The following is a 13,961-nucleotide window of genomic DNA, read 5'->3' on the forward strand; positions in this document are numbered from 1 at the left end:
AAAAACTTTCAGATCATCTGTGAAAATATTCAAAATAAATTCAATAAGGACTTAGAGAGCAACTACCACAGGCTCCACATTGCTCTGTGTGTTAATCCCCAAGGACAGTTTGAAGAATATTAAAGTCCAAAAGTGGATTCTAAAAAGTTTTACCAGCTGCCATATTGGATTACTTTAAGCCATGTTTTAAAAATTCAAAATGTTTTACTAAAGGACACGTATTTAGTGTAAACCATTACTTTATAACTTTTCACAGATAGTTTACCTTTTAAAAAAAAGCAGCTTCCAAAAGCTAAGGTCTTTCATTATGTGCTTACTGAAAGTTAAAAAAAAAAAAAGTTTAAAAAACAAGCACTTGGGGCCAAAGAGGTCTTCAAAGATATTTTTGAGTTTCTTTCCTTTGAGAAATTCATAAATTCTTCTTCATATGCAAACACTGGCCATAATTTGCCTTTTAATTTATAAATTAAGTTATAATTTTTCAAAGAATTGGTTTTGGTCACAATAACATTTCCAGACACTTCTGTTTTGAGATACTTCCCTTACCAAAATGGGTTTTGTTACCAGAGAACTAACCTCGATATTTTTGTCCTGCCTAACATTGTTTTAGAATGAGATTAGAAGTGCTGATTTATGATATTTTGTCTGCATATCCTGGCAGTCTCACAATTTTAAATTTTGTATTGCAATTTGCATCTCTCCCGTGGTTCCACAGTTCACCCAAGTCTGAGTCAACTGACGGGTGTCAGACCAGAACCTGGAGTGGGTAATTTGAGACGGTGTTCCCAGGATTTAGGCCCGAAACGGTAACAGCACATGGGGGCGGGATTAACGTCCAAGCTCCGCAGCGGTTCGCAACCGATTGGAAGGAACGAAGTGGGTGGAGGCTTCTGACCCTGCCCTCCTGCCTCCGTCGCTAGGGACGCTTCGGCCGAGGCAACGGCAATGGATCAGGAAGAGGGGCAGACGGCCGTGGACAACATAGTCACTCAGTTCAACACCTATGAAGATTTCCTCGACTCGCAGATCACCACCGTGGACTTGTACTACCTGGAGGTAAGGGCGGCAGCGCCGCAAAGTGGCCACCGCCTTCCCGTGCTTCAGTCTCTCCCAGCCTCCGTGTCGTGGGGCGTTTGCCCCCTGGCGGTGGACGTCAAGCCCTGCAGTTGCCCGACGGCGGCGGCAGCGGCGGCGGCGAATCGCCGCGTCCTTCCCGCCCTGCGCTTCCTTAGTAGGTGCACAATTTAGGCCCCAGAATCACCTTGCGCAGAAACCCGCGCATGCGCACGCTCGGGAGCCTCGAGTTTCCGTAGCTCGGTCTCACCTGCCATTTCTCCCCCAGCTTCCCTGGCAAAATCATTCTCCTTTAACTGGTGGCTGAATTTGGGGGCCTGCTGAGACACTTCTGAAATTCAGGTCTGACATCATGTTTCTCTTTCCTTTGCCAATTTGTGTTAAAGAATAGAAGACTGTGTCCTTCCAAGGCAAGTGACAATGCTAAACCTGGTGTATCTAGTGTTATATTGACTATTTGGGTCCATTAACTTCCACTCCATGCTAGCTGACTCAGAAAGCCCTTTAATTACGGGTATGCATTACAGGTCATTGTGCCTGCATATTCTTAACTTATGTTTATTGAGTCGATACCAACTAATGTTGATAGAAAAAAGCCTGCTATACAGCAAAATCGGACATGATGCGATTGGCCTTCTTCTGCCCAGCAACTATGTCCCTCCCTACTTCTTAAAGGGATGGGTGTGTGTGTGTGTGTGTGTGTGTGTGTGTGTGAGAGAGAGAGAGAGAGAGAGAGAGAGAGAGAGAGAGAGATAGAGATAGAGATAGAGAGATATGGGGAGATTGATGGAGGTGGAGTCGGGGAGATGAAGTTCTTGTCCTCTGGAGGAGAGCCCGGATGGGCGAGAATATACTAGGCTACCTGTCCTGAGAAGCAGGAGGTAGATGGTGGTTCCCTATAGCCCTGGTATATTTCCAGACCAGGCCAACTAAATGGGCACTGACCTGGAGACTGTGCTGTGCTGGAGCCAAGCACAGAATCCACAATTGCCTCCTCCCTATTTAGGCCTGAGAGGACAGGTGCCACTTTGTGGTGCCACTTTGTAGAGCCAAAGCACACCCAAATCTGAGAAGGGTTTGTATCCTGCAGCCAACTTCCCAAACTCCTTTTATTCAGCAAAGTAATTATGCATTTTGGGGCATTGAAATATTTGGACTCAAAAGACTGTAATAAGCGAAGCTTTATTTAAATGTGGATTTCAAGCTTAGGACAGTGCTTATTCTCCAAAAACATATCCGTATGCTAGATAGGAACATAATTTTAAGGAAATAGAAACATCTAATTCTAGTCTCATCTTACACAAACCAGTCATGTGATTTGGGACACGTAATTTGATCTTTCTGAGATTATCTGTTAAAAAATAAATCCAGGTAATATTTCCAACATAGCTTCTAGCTTCAAAAACAAACTTTTCAATATTGTATACAAATAATATGTATAAAGTCATGAACGTGAGTTTTATGCCTTGCATGTAAGTCACTGAAATGCAGGGAAAAAAGAAATGGTGCTATGCTATGAACAATGTTTGCATCCACATTTTTGACTGTTTAAAAATAATGAAATGTAGATAACATCCCAATAGAATAAAATCATTTTCATAGCACATGTCAAAAATTGCCAAGCTTACGATTGGTATCATTAAGAAAAGTTTCAATTTATTTTTAAGGCAGAATTTTCCATGTGAGTAGGTAACTGAAAACATTAATGTTGATTATGAGCGAGAAATTAATAACTTTGTGTTTCATCAATCAGAACTTTAAAGGCCTCCAATGGTGACTATGTTTGGAGGAATGATAAATAAATGTACTTTTAAATTTGTCATCGGTTAAGCTTATTCTCGTACTTTAATAAAAATAAGAAGAAAATTTAGTTGAATGATGATATTAAGGCAAGTGTATATATTTTGGGGCTGAGTAATAGTTAAGTTACTCTGGGGACCTAATTCTCAAATACTTCACGTGGATACAAGTTAATCTCCCACATAGGTTGCACAGAGACAAATGGACTCCTCACAATTATTTCAGTAGTGTGGCTACTATGGCAAGCATGGGCCATGAATTATGGATCATGCTTTGTGAGGTGATTCATGCTCTTTTTTTGGAAGGGGGTCATCAGTAATTGACTTTGGTTTGAATGGAGCAAATTATCTCGAGTCATGGGATTTGGGTTCTAATTCTGTATTATCGTGTTTTTAACCAATTTGAAACTCCATTAATTCATCTGCAAAATGAAAGGGTTGGACTAGGTTTTTTATGTCTGTAAATTTTATGAGTCATCTATACATCCATCTGTCCATCCATGCATCCGTGTAGTCATCTAACTAACTCATAAACCTTCATCGAGAGCCTACTATAGTAGATATTACCTTAATTGCTAGAAATTTAAAGAAAAATCGGTTCTAGAATTGATCTTAGTTACCTAACTTTAGTATAGTGCTTACAGTCCAGTCTGTTATTTATTCAGCAAACATTTTAGAGGTATTTACTATCTTTTAGGTACTCTTTTATTTTGTAGTATATTCTACTACCAAAAGTTTTCAATTAATTTCAATAAAAATTAGTACCAATGATTGAGATACAAAATAGTCATATTATTTTTGCTGGATTAATTCTCTACCCTTCTCCACCTTGATCTGTGCCCCTGGAAGCTGTCCTCTGGGGTCATTAACTAGGCTCTTTAGCTTTTAGGTTTGTTTCAGCCAGTAGGAGATCAGAGGGCTGGAAGAGAGTAATTAGAGGATTTATTCCATGTCATCTTCCTGCTGGTTGTGGTTTGGTTGTGGCTGCATTCCTCGGGTTTGGCCATCTTCTCATTCCATCAGCTACAGCACTCTTCCCAGGTGCTGGCAGCACTCCCTGTTCTAGAAACTGTTTCCTCTCCTATCTCCTTTTAGGCCTAATGGTGTTAATGACATCCCACTGTTGCTGGCCCAGGATGCTTCACCATCCCCTGTTGGTTTCCATTAATCCTGCCCATATCTTTGTAAATTGTGCTTTTATTCCTTTAATCATATCTTTTGAGTTTACCTGCCATAATCCTGACCTCTACGTTATCATTTAACATCTCAGACCACTATAAATATCCAAGTAGTCTATGGATATAATAACCACAATGCTTTTTATATGATACTTGATTAAGAAAGAAGGGAAGTAGGAGAGAAAGATGAAGACTAACACCAGTTAACTTTGATGAGGAGGAGAGGGGTAAGATGGTTAAGGAAGATAAAAGAGGCCTCTTCATTCTACATCTACTTTGCTTTGCTCACTTTACTAAATACCTATAAACCATCAAAAGAAATTTATAACAATATCAACAATTAGGTTTATCTCCACTAACTCAAATAACATTTGTTTCAGGAGTGAGTATCAAATAATTAAACCAGCCCCCTAGATCAATAAACAAATACTAAAAAGGTTTGGTAAAAATTTTCCCAGATTCTTCCTTGGTAATTCTTCCATGTTAAGTAAATATAGTCTCTGCATTTCAGTGGCTGCCTCTGACCACTGGAGAACCAAAAGTCTACTGAATTGCTTTTCTAAGATAAGAAATCAAGGAATATTTTTAGAGTTATTTAAAAATTTCCCTGATGAACGGATTGCAATCATGGCTAAATTATTTACAGAGATTAGCAATGGAAAAGTTTTATTTAAGGTTATTTTGCCATTATTTAGAAGGCAGAAATGAATAAATCATAAAAATTAAATCTTTTGGAAATAATCTTAAAATTATTTGGCAGACATTGAAAACGTGAGAGTCTAGGAAAGATCCAGTCACATAATTTACCACGATTATACAAGAAGCTGACTAACCAACTGTTGTAGCTTTTCCATTATTTATTGCATTAAGATTCAGAGTAAATACTGTTCTCTATGAAAATCTTAATTCTTGTATTTCAGAATCAGCTATACTGTTTCGTTTATTCAGTAGAAAAATAATTTGGCATAAATTAGCTGCTCTCTGTGTAAGGGGAGTCCTATATTTTTCCTTCTTTAGTTTCACAGAAATACGTTTTTCTAAGAAAAAAAATATCTAGTATCCTCATGGACATGAATTCTGATCATCAGGGAATTAAACTAAACCAAGATAACTGTATCCATAATACTTCTGAAACTTTATCATAATTATAAAAATAAAATGCTATCAGGCTAATATCCCCGGTGTCTCAAACAATCCCCTAAAATCTATATTCTGTGTATTTAAAGTATGTTTCATTCCATTTTTATTTATGTTGACTTCAAAAGCTATTGCAAGGAGGAAACGAGTGGAGGCAGGGCAAATTCCTGAGGAGAGTACGTAGAATGAGACAAGACGAGGCTGAAGACAAAATCTGGGAGAACAACCATTATATAGGGCCTGGGCATGGAGGTGGTGCTCACAAAGGAGCATAAGAAACGAGGTCAGAAAGGTAAGAGGGAATAAGGAGAATGGGATCATCCAGAAGCCAAGAGCAGCTGGATGGCAAAACTGAAAACCTATGATCAACATTTACACAAAACTAGGCGAGTTATTTCTATGAACTCCAACATAAAATCAGATGGGGAGAAACTATCCATAACCACAGCACCCAGAAGAAATCAGCATTCATGTGACAGAAAAGCAGAAAAAACAATGGGGTATCTAAAAGACCCCAAAACATGAAACTGCAAAATAGTCAACAGATATTCACTAGAAGTGAAGCAGTCCAGTTTGAGAATAGCAGCTACAACTGGGAGAGGTTTTACAACCAATGGTTCAGACCCCTCATGAATGAGGGTCTGGTTCAGACCATTAGATATGCTACCAAGACCAGCAGAGGTATTAGTTGAGAGTGAGGGGAATCTAGAAGTAGGAGGTGATGAGTATTTGTTGTGGTCATGAGCAAAGCTGCAGCAGCAAGGGCTGAAGTTTACCCCAATATCCTTCTTGCATGCATACGTCTAGTCTTTAAAAAATTAGGTATATATTTATTATATATAAATACTTTCATTATATGTAAATATCTATTGTTTGTTGGTATTTTCTACATAAAAAGTAATATCTTTATCTTTCTGTAACTTTTAAAAAATCTAAAATCTAAAAAAAAATCTAAAATTAAATCACTCTGCATAGATCTTTGTATTCTTTATAAGTTGCTACATTGAATCCATTGTTTACTTGGGTTGGTCCTTTGGAAGTTCCTTTTCCTTATAGAGCATCACAAACAACAGTGAAACGCACATCTTTTGTACATTCTTGTGTGCAGTGGTAAATATATCAAAAAATGAATTGACGGGTTGTAATAGATGTGGTCAAAGTGCTCTCTAGAGTAGCCATTTACTCTCCCACCAGCAGTATGTGTATGTGACATCTTTCCCCTCAGACCATCACTAGCACTTGATGTCAACCTTTTTCTTTTTTGTCAATGTCATATGTGAAAAAGTCTCATTGTTCTAATTTTAATTTCCCTGACAATTAGTGAGACTGGTCATCTTTTTAAATGTATCTTGGCCATTTGTATTTCTTTTGAGAATTGCCTGTTGATATCCCATGCTCCACATCCCCCGCCACAATTTGTTTTTCAAACCTTCTTTCTGTAGATTTCTGACTCTTAGTTGATGACCTCACTTCTTCAAGTCAACAAGAAGAGTTAATCAGGCTAGAACTCCCTTCAGTTTTCTGTGATGAAACTTATGAAACTATCTTAACTTCTGCCCACTCACTCTTCCTTCCCTCCTGTGTTCATAGTGCCTACCTTGTATAGTGCCTTCTCTCCATTTACTGAATATGTTATTATTTCGAACACTCATTATCATGTCCCACCTTCCTAAGTAGAGGCAGAAAATCACCTTCTCACTTTCTCTTGCTCCTGGTGTATCTTCGTGGGACTTAGGCACTCCCAATGAAAGTCTGCCAAGGTCTAAAGCTGGAGCAACGTGAAAGCACCGTTCCATTGCATATCCTTGGGGCCAGGTGTTTCTCCCAGCCGTTGAGAAGTCTCTAAAATTGTCCCAGTAGAATAGGGAATCTAACAGCATAGGGAATATAGTCAGTAGTATTGTAACGGCTGTATGTGGAGTCAGATGGATGATAGAGTAATCAGGGGGATCACTTTATAAACTATATAAATGTCTAGCCAATGTATTGTATATCTGAAACTAATAATAATAAAAAGAAAAGCCATCTATTTAGAATTAAGTCTTCCAAAGACATTTGCTGCCCACTTGGGTGGGGCCTTCCTTTGCCACATGTTGTCTTACAGTTTGGGTATAGAAATGAAGACATCTCTCTAGGGGTGAGCTGTCTCTGGATTCTGTTTTGCATGTTGCCTCCTTATAGCTAAAACCCTCAACTGCTAGCATCCAAAAGTTAATGACTCATGATCACATGAGTAAAAAAAAGCATTAACCGTTAAAAGATTATTGCCTTATTTATGTACTTTGTCATGGCTAATCACTTGTTTGTATTAAGATGAACTGTTATACTCAAAGCCACTGAAGTTTAATTTAAAAAATGATAATAATGATAATATGTTTTTCTTTAAAAAATGTAAGTGTAATCCCAGAAGGATCAGAGGGAAATAGGGAAAAAAAGGTATTCAAAAAATGTTGGCTGAAAAGTTTACAAATTTTGTGAAAACTAAATTCATAGGGCCAAGGATTACAAAGCATTCTAAGCAGAAAAAACAGAGAAATCACTCTAAGGAATATCTTAAAATTGCTGAAAACCAGTGGTAAGTAGAACATCTTAAGGGAATCTAAAGTAAAGGGACACATTATGTAGAACAAAATAAAGACAGAAAAGACTGAACATTCTCATCAGAAATAATATGGGACATGACATCTTTAAAGTGCCGAAAGATAAAAAGTCAACCTGGAACACTAATTCGGCAAAAGTATCTTTCAAAAATTAAGGTGAAATAAATTATTTGTTCAGCCAAACAAAAGCCAAGATAATTTGTTGTTAGCAGACCTACACTACAAGAAATGTTGAAAGTTTTTTAGGTAGAAGGAAAATCATGTTATCAGGAGACTTGAACCTGTACAAAGGAATGAAAAGCACCAGAAATGCTAAGTATGTGAATAAACGAAAATACTTTGTTTCTCAATTTCTTTAGAAATAATTTTCTTTAAAAATAATTGACCATATAAAGTTGAGAAATGACTCATGATTCCATCGAGCATGATAATGATAAGTAAAGCAACCAACTTCAATCTTCAACTTGTTTTCTAAGTAGATCCTGTCATTTGTTGCCATACATTAGTATAGATGAGTGCATAGCTATCCAAATAATTTTGTGTGGCCCAGGTTAGGCACGTAGGAATGCATAATTCACTTCATATACAACTTTTTAATGGCTTTTATTGTGTAAAATACTCTTTTGACCTCAAGCAATTTATATTCTGCTAGAACTCCATAGTTTCACAGAGCTAAGCTGAGAGTTCTTCCCATAAGCTCACTTAGTAATATATTTAAGAAAACTTACACTCATTACACTCAGATCATCTCACTTTTTGTAAAGCAAAAACATCTCCATTGCTTTTTCTAATAAATGTTAATTCCACTAGGTGGAGGCATTTGCTCAGTTTTGTGGTTCACACTGCAGAAGCCAGGGATAGCAAGGATAGTAAAGCGGGTGCGGGGGAGGAACAAGTCAAAAAAGAATGCAAATAGCCCACCCCAGGCCTGGTGCTTTGCATTGTATTTCCTTGGCAAATTTATCCACGTTTGCTACACAGAGTGCAGTATTTGCATTTAATATTTAGCAAATAAAAGTAGCAAGTTTTCTATGTTGATAATGTATAGAGTTTTTGGTTTTCTTCCAATAGTTTGAACTTTAAAATAGCTGCTATGGGTCAAATAGGTTATTAACCATGCATCTTAAGTTTTCTCATTTAATCCTGTTTGACAGTTCTTGCATTCAGCTGTGATGCATTAAGGTTCTATAACAATAAAATATATACTATTTTCACTATATTTCAGATATTTCATATTTAAGATGATAATATAAGGACCATTATTACCATATATACATTTTTATGTAGTAGTCTTTATATTAGTAAGTTCAGATAAATTGACACCTTTAAATTATGGGGAAACAATATTCTTTTTTGAATATGCTATGCAAGTGACAAAAATATGTGAGGCAATTATTAAAGTAACAAGGTTCAGTGGGATGTGGGAAATTTTTTTTCAATAAAGCTTTTTGTGGTCATTTTCGGTTTCTACTTTTCCGTTTTTATTGGTACCAACACTATATGGAAACAATATTTTTCTACATAAATAGGAAATTCATCTGCTCTTTATTTTGTACTTCAAATTATAATGCTCTGTGTCATCAGTTAATTTGCTTCAAAGAGGTAAGTCTCTGAAATGTTGACTTATTCTAAAAGCAACCCAATTCTCTTTTTGGACGATTGGTTTTTTAAGTCTTTCTTATATGAGTATTATTGTTTCCAGTGTTATTGTTTTAAAGATACTGTATTAATTGGCTACAGCTGTTTTCATAAATTGATTAAAAACACAACAGACTTTTGTCCTCCAATTCCTTAGAGAAAATTTAATGATTAATGCTATTATTTTTTTTTTTTAAATCTAACGTCTATGGGAAAAGGATGACAATTCAGATGTTTATAAAAGTACAGTGTTGTTGAGAAAGTATTCTAATTTTTCATATCCAATAGATCTCATCTAATTTTTAAGTAATAAATTTGATTTTCTATTAAAAAAATTATTCAGTATATGCTAGATAAAATAAGATGTCCACAAACCTAACAACTGATTTTTTGTTTAGGATGAAGCCCTGGCTCGCCAGTTGGTGGAGCTAGGCTACCGAGGGACTGGCGAGGTGGTGAAAAGGGAAGATTTCGAAGCGAGAAAGGCAGCTATAGAGATTGCAAGGCTGGCTGAAAGAACTCAGAAAAAGTAAGTGTCCATGTTCCAAATCTAGATTTTATAGTATATTGTAGAGTCTCTGGAAAAATCCTTTTTTTTTTTGCATTGTTGTAATTTAGAAACATTGGTTGAACAGGTAGAACTTGGAATCTCCTAAGTGTGTGTTCTGCAGATCAGGAACTGTGGAATGCTTGCAAGAAAGCCATGTGCAACTGTGAGCTACTAATTTAAGAAATAGGAGTACCAAAATATGGTCATCATACCAATGAAGTCCTATGAATGTTTAACTCAATATTATTGGCTTTATGTATTTACGCAGTAAAAATATGAGTAACTTACCTTAGAATTCTTTGTATTTTGAGGCCTATAAACCCTTGGCATTGTTTATGTTCTCACATTTTTGTAAACATTGTTCATTCAACTCTTAATGATTGCTGGCTTTTGCTAATGTTACTAATATATGGTTATATAAAATATATTAAACATATTATGAAAGAGATGTATACCTAAAGTGAACTGTATCAAACTGAAAAGACAATTAGAAAAGTACTTGACAAAATAATTAGCTATTTACTTTTCAAAATGAATGCTAAAGTTGTAAATGTTGCAGGGGATAATTACTTAGAAATTGGTATATTATTCTTAGATAACATTTAAAAAATACCCAGGAGTTATGAGTAGAAAACTTCCTTATATTCGTTATAAAAAATAGTAGTGGAATGTGAATTGGTTCTGGGAATATGCAATTTTAATTGATTGTTCTAGTAGTTATTGTGTTTAAGAACCATAGGATATTGGAATTTAAAATACTGACATTTGTTAATATATTAGTTCTCTATTGCTGCCATAACACATTACCAGAAACTCAGTGGCTTAAATTTACACGAATAGATTGACTCATAGTTCTGTAAGTCAGAGTCAGAGTAAAGTGGCTCAGATGGGTTCTCTGCTCAGTACATCACAAGGTTGAATTCCTGTTGTGGCTGGATTGAATTTTTGCCTGGCGGCTGAAGATGAATCTAATTATACTCATTCAGGTTGTTGGCCATGTTTAATTTCTTGTGATTGTAGGACTGAGGTCCTATGTCCTTGTCAGCTGTCATGGTCTTTACTCCCCCGGGTCACCCAAATTCCTTTTTATGCTTTCCATGGAGTACCCCTCCAGCAAGAATGAGTCGAGATCCTCTCACCCTTCAAATCTGTCTGACTTACCTGTTCTGCACATCCTTCCCAACTTCAACCAGAGAAAGATCTCTTCTTTTAAGGGTTTATGTAATCACACTGTGTCTATCTAGAAAATCCAAGGATAATCTCCATATTTTAAGATCTGTAACCTTCATTATATCTGTAAAATCCCTTTTGTCATGTAAAACAACATATTTACAGGTTCTAGGGCTTAAGGCAGGGGCATCCTTGGAGGGGGGCATTCTGCTTGCCACAGGCAATTTATATAGACCTTCAGTAATTTATTCAACACAGTTATACTTGGTTTTTATTCTTAAAAAATTGAAATGATGCAAAGTACATGTGTTCAATGTGAAATGTCTTATATAAAACATCAAGGATGTTTTAAATATCTACTCCTGCCCCTGACTGATAAGCATTTATTGATACCTACAGGAAGAGTCTTCCTGCCCCTGACTGATAAGCATTTATTGATACCTACAGGAAGAGAAGACTCCTGTAGGTATCAATAAATGCTTATCAGTCAGGGGCAGGAGTAGATATTTGTAAGATTTTATAAGGAATTAATGAATATTTATATTTTATTAGAGATGTATTCTATTTCATATTAAGAGGAATTTGTCATGTTTAATGTTTAAAGTTAAATTCCATCTGTGTTTATATCCACGTCATGTTTGAGGATCAAAGTGGGTATTTATTCTATGCAATAGTTTCTTGAACTGGCCAGAACTGGAAGCCATTAGTCTACTTAAGTGCCAGTCATGGGAGACTAATCCCCACCCAGAGCTGCTAGCATTGGAAGACCCTTTCATCTACAGATCTTCTCAGCTTGCCTTTGTAATGGGTGGGCCCCATATGTTTCCTTTTGCCCCATGTGGGGAGTCACTTTGCTCCCTTCCCTGCCAGGCCCATTGTACTGTTATTGGCAGCAGGGCCAGCAGAATGTCCTAGAGTCAAACATGTCCCGTGCTGTGTTTACTGGATGATCACTTTGAAAACAATGCACAAAAATCTGACTGCCTGCCAGCTGGTACCGACTTGGAAACACTTGATTCTACTATCAGATTATCTTATATTAACTTCTCTAATGTGCAGGTGAGCAGCCCCAAGTCAATCACAATCCTGTGCTCTAGCAATCAATTACAGAGCCCATTTCAAGAAGTTCTAGCATCTCGGAGGATGTCACTTATTTATAATAGATTTAGAGGGTAATGAGTCTGGAGAGAGGTAAGTTAAAGATACCGGGAGGGAGCATTTGGAGTATTTTGCCAGAAGAAGGTATAAGTTGAAAAAATTATTTTGGGCTTTTATTCAGTCATTCACTTCACAAATACTCATGGACAAGCAAACTGCATTACGTGCAATGCTAGGTGCTGAGGGTGTGATAGAACATGTGACTTAGTCCCTGCTTTTAAGAAATTTGAGGGTTAGATAAATGAAAGACAATTACATTGCTAATGGGAATATAAAATGGAAAATAGTTAGGCAGTTCTTTAAAAAGTTAAACATAGAGTTACTGTATATCCCATGAATTCCACTCCTAGGTATATATTTCAACTCTAAGGGAATTGAAAACATAGGTCCACTTAAAAACGTGTATTTTTAATATATAATATATACAAAATGTAACAATATTATTCATAGTAGACATAAAATGAAACAACCCAAATGTCCGTCAACTGATTGATGGATAAAAATGTGTAAAATATATGTATATATATGTATGTATATGTATATATGATAGAATACTATTCGGCCATAAAAAGGAGTTAAGTACTGTCATGTGCTACAGCATGGATAAACCTTGAAAACAGTAGGCTAAGCAAAAGAAGCCAGGCAAAAAAAAACCTATGCATTGTGTAGTTCCATTTATATAAAATGTCCAGAATAGGTAAATCCCTACAGACAAAAAGTAGATTTGTTGTTACCACAGGATGGAAGGAAGGGTGAATGGAAAATGACGGCCGATGAGTGTGGGGTTTCTTTTTGGGGCGATGAAATGTTCTGTAATTAGATATTAATGATTGCACAACTTTGTACATATACTAGGAACCATTGACTTGTACACCTTAAAAACTTGAATTTTATGGTATGTGAATTATATCTCAACAAAAAAGGCAATTACAACAGAAGGTAATATATGCCGTCATGGGTGCTGTGGTGACACTTTGAAGTAAAACTATGTCAAAATTTGGAGGGATGTGAAGCACAGGGAAAGCTCCTAATGTAAACCTCATCTCTCATCTCTCCTCCACTGAGATTCATGCTAGCTGGGTGTAGTAGTCACAAGGCAGAGGCTACAAAGGTTGGAAAAAAGAGATGAGAGTAACTTAGCTGGTGCTCTTTTTGTCGTGACAGTATTCTTTCCCCCAGGGGCTGTCCATGGTGTTTACTAAGTTAACTACCATCATAAGCTCCAGAGAATTTCTATTTGTAGTGAGAAGTTCAGTTTATTTCTATAGTTGTTAGAGAGATGGGCCTCGATTATTTGCCACTCAGATTAAATATTAGGTTCTTGGGGTCTCGTTAGTGGTATAACTGAGTTGTCCGTTAGGCTGAACACTGTCTCCTGGATAAGCTTGTAAGATCCTCAGCCTCTTCACTTTGGGTCAGCTTATCTTTTTGGGAGATGAATTAGCCCCTCTTAGAACTGCTTCTGGGATAATTACCTTATTTTACCGAAACATGGCATGTGAAACACAGATAGATGGAATAAGTGGTAGCTTGATGGAGCTGGTAATTGTACTGGTTATTGTCATTTTCTTGAGAAATTTTGTGATGAGCCTTTGGGAATTCCTGTAAGAGTTCCCTGTACTAGTCTGACAGAAGTCTCAGATGCTGAATATACAGG

General features: G+C 36.7%; 1 protein-coding gene across 4 annotated transcripts in view; it reads left to right on the top strand.

Moving 5' to 3' along the window:
* Positions 1-810: 810 nt before the first annotated feature.
* CFAP299 (cilia and flagella associated protein 299) overlaps positions 811-13,961 on the top strand; it is a 528,622-nt gene continuing 515,471 nt past the window's right edge. Inside the window, exons 1-2 of one of the 4 annotated variants that reach the window (XM_039845554.1) lie at positions 811-1,056; positions 9,825-9,955. In XM_039845554.1, coding sequence (XP_039701488.1) covers positions 946-1,056; positions 9,825-9,955 — 242 coding nt within the window. In that variant the 5' untranslated portion in view covers positions 811-945. The remainder of the gene's footprint in view (positions 1,057-9,824; positions 9,956-13,961) is intronic. The other 3 variants (XM_039845552.1, XM_039845555.1, XM_039845553.1) reach the window with 3 other exon arrangements.

The sequence above is a fragment of the Pteropus medius genome, unplaced genomic scaffold (genome assembly GCF_902729225.1).
Source record: "Pteropus medius unplaced genomic scaffold, Ma_sr-lr_union100, whole genome shotgun sequence".
NCBI lineage: Eukaryota > Metazoa > Chordata > Mammalia > Chiroptera > Pteropodidae > Pteropus > Pteropus medius.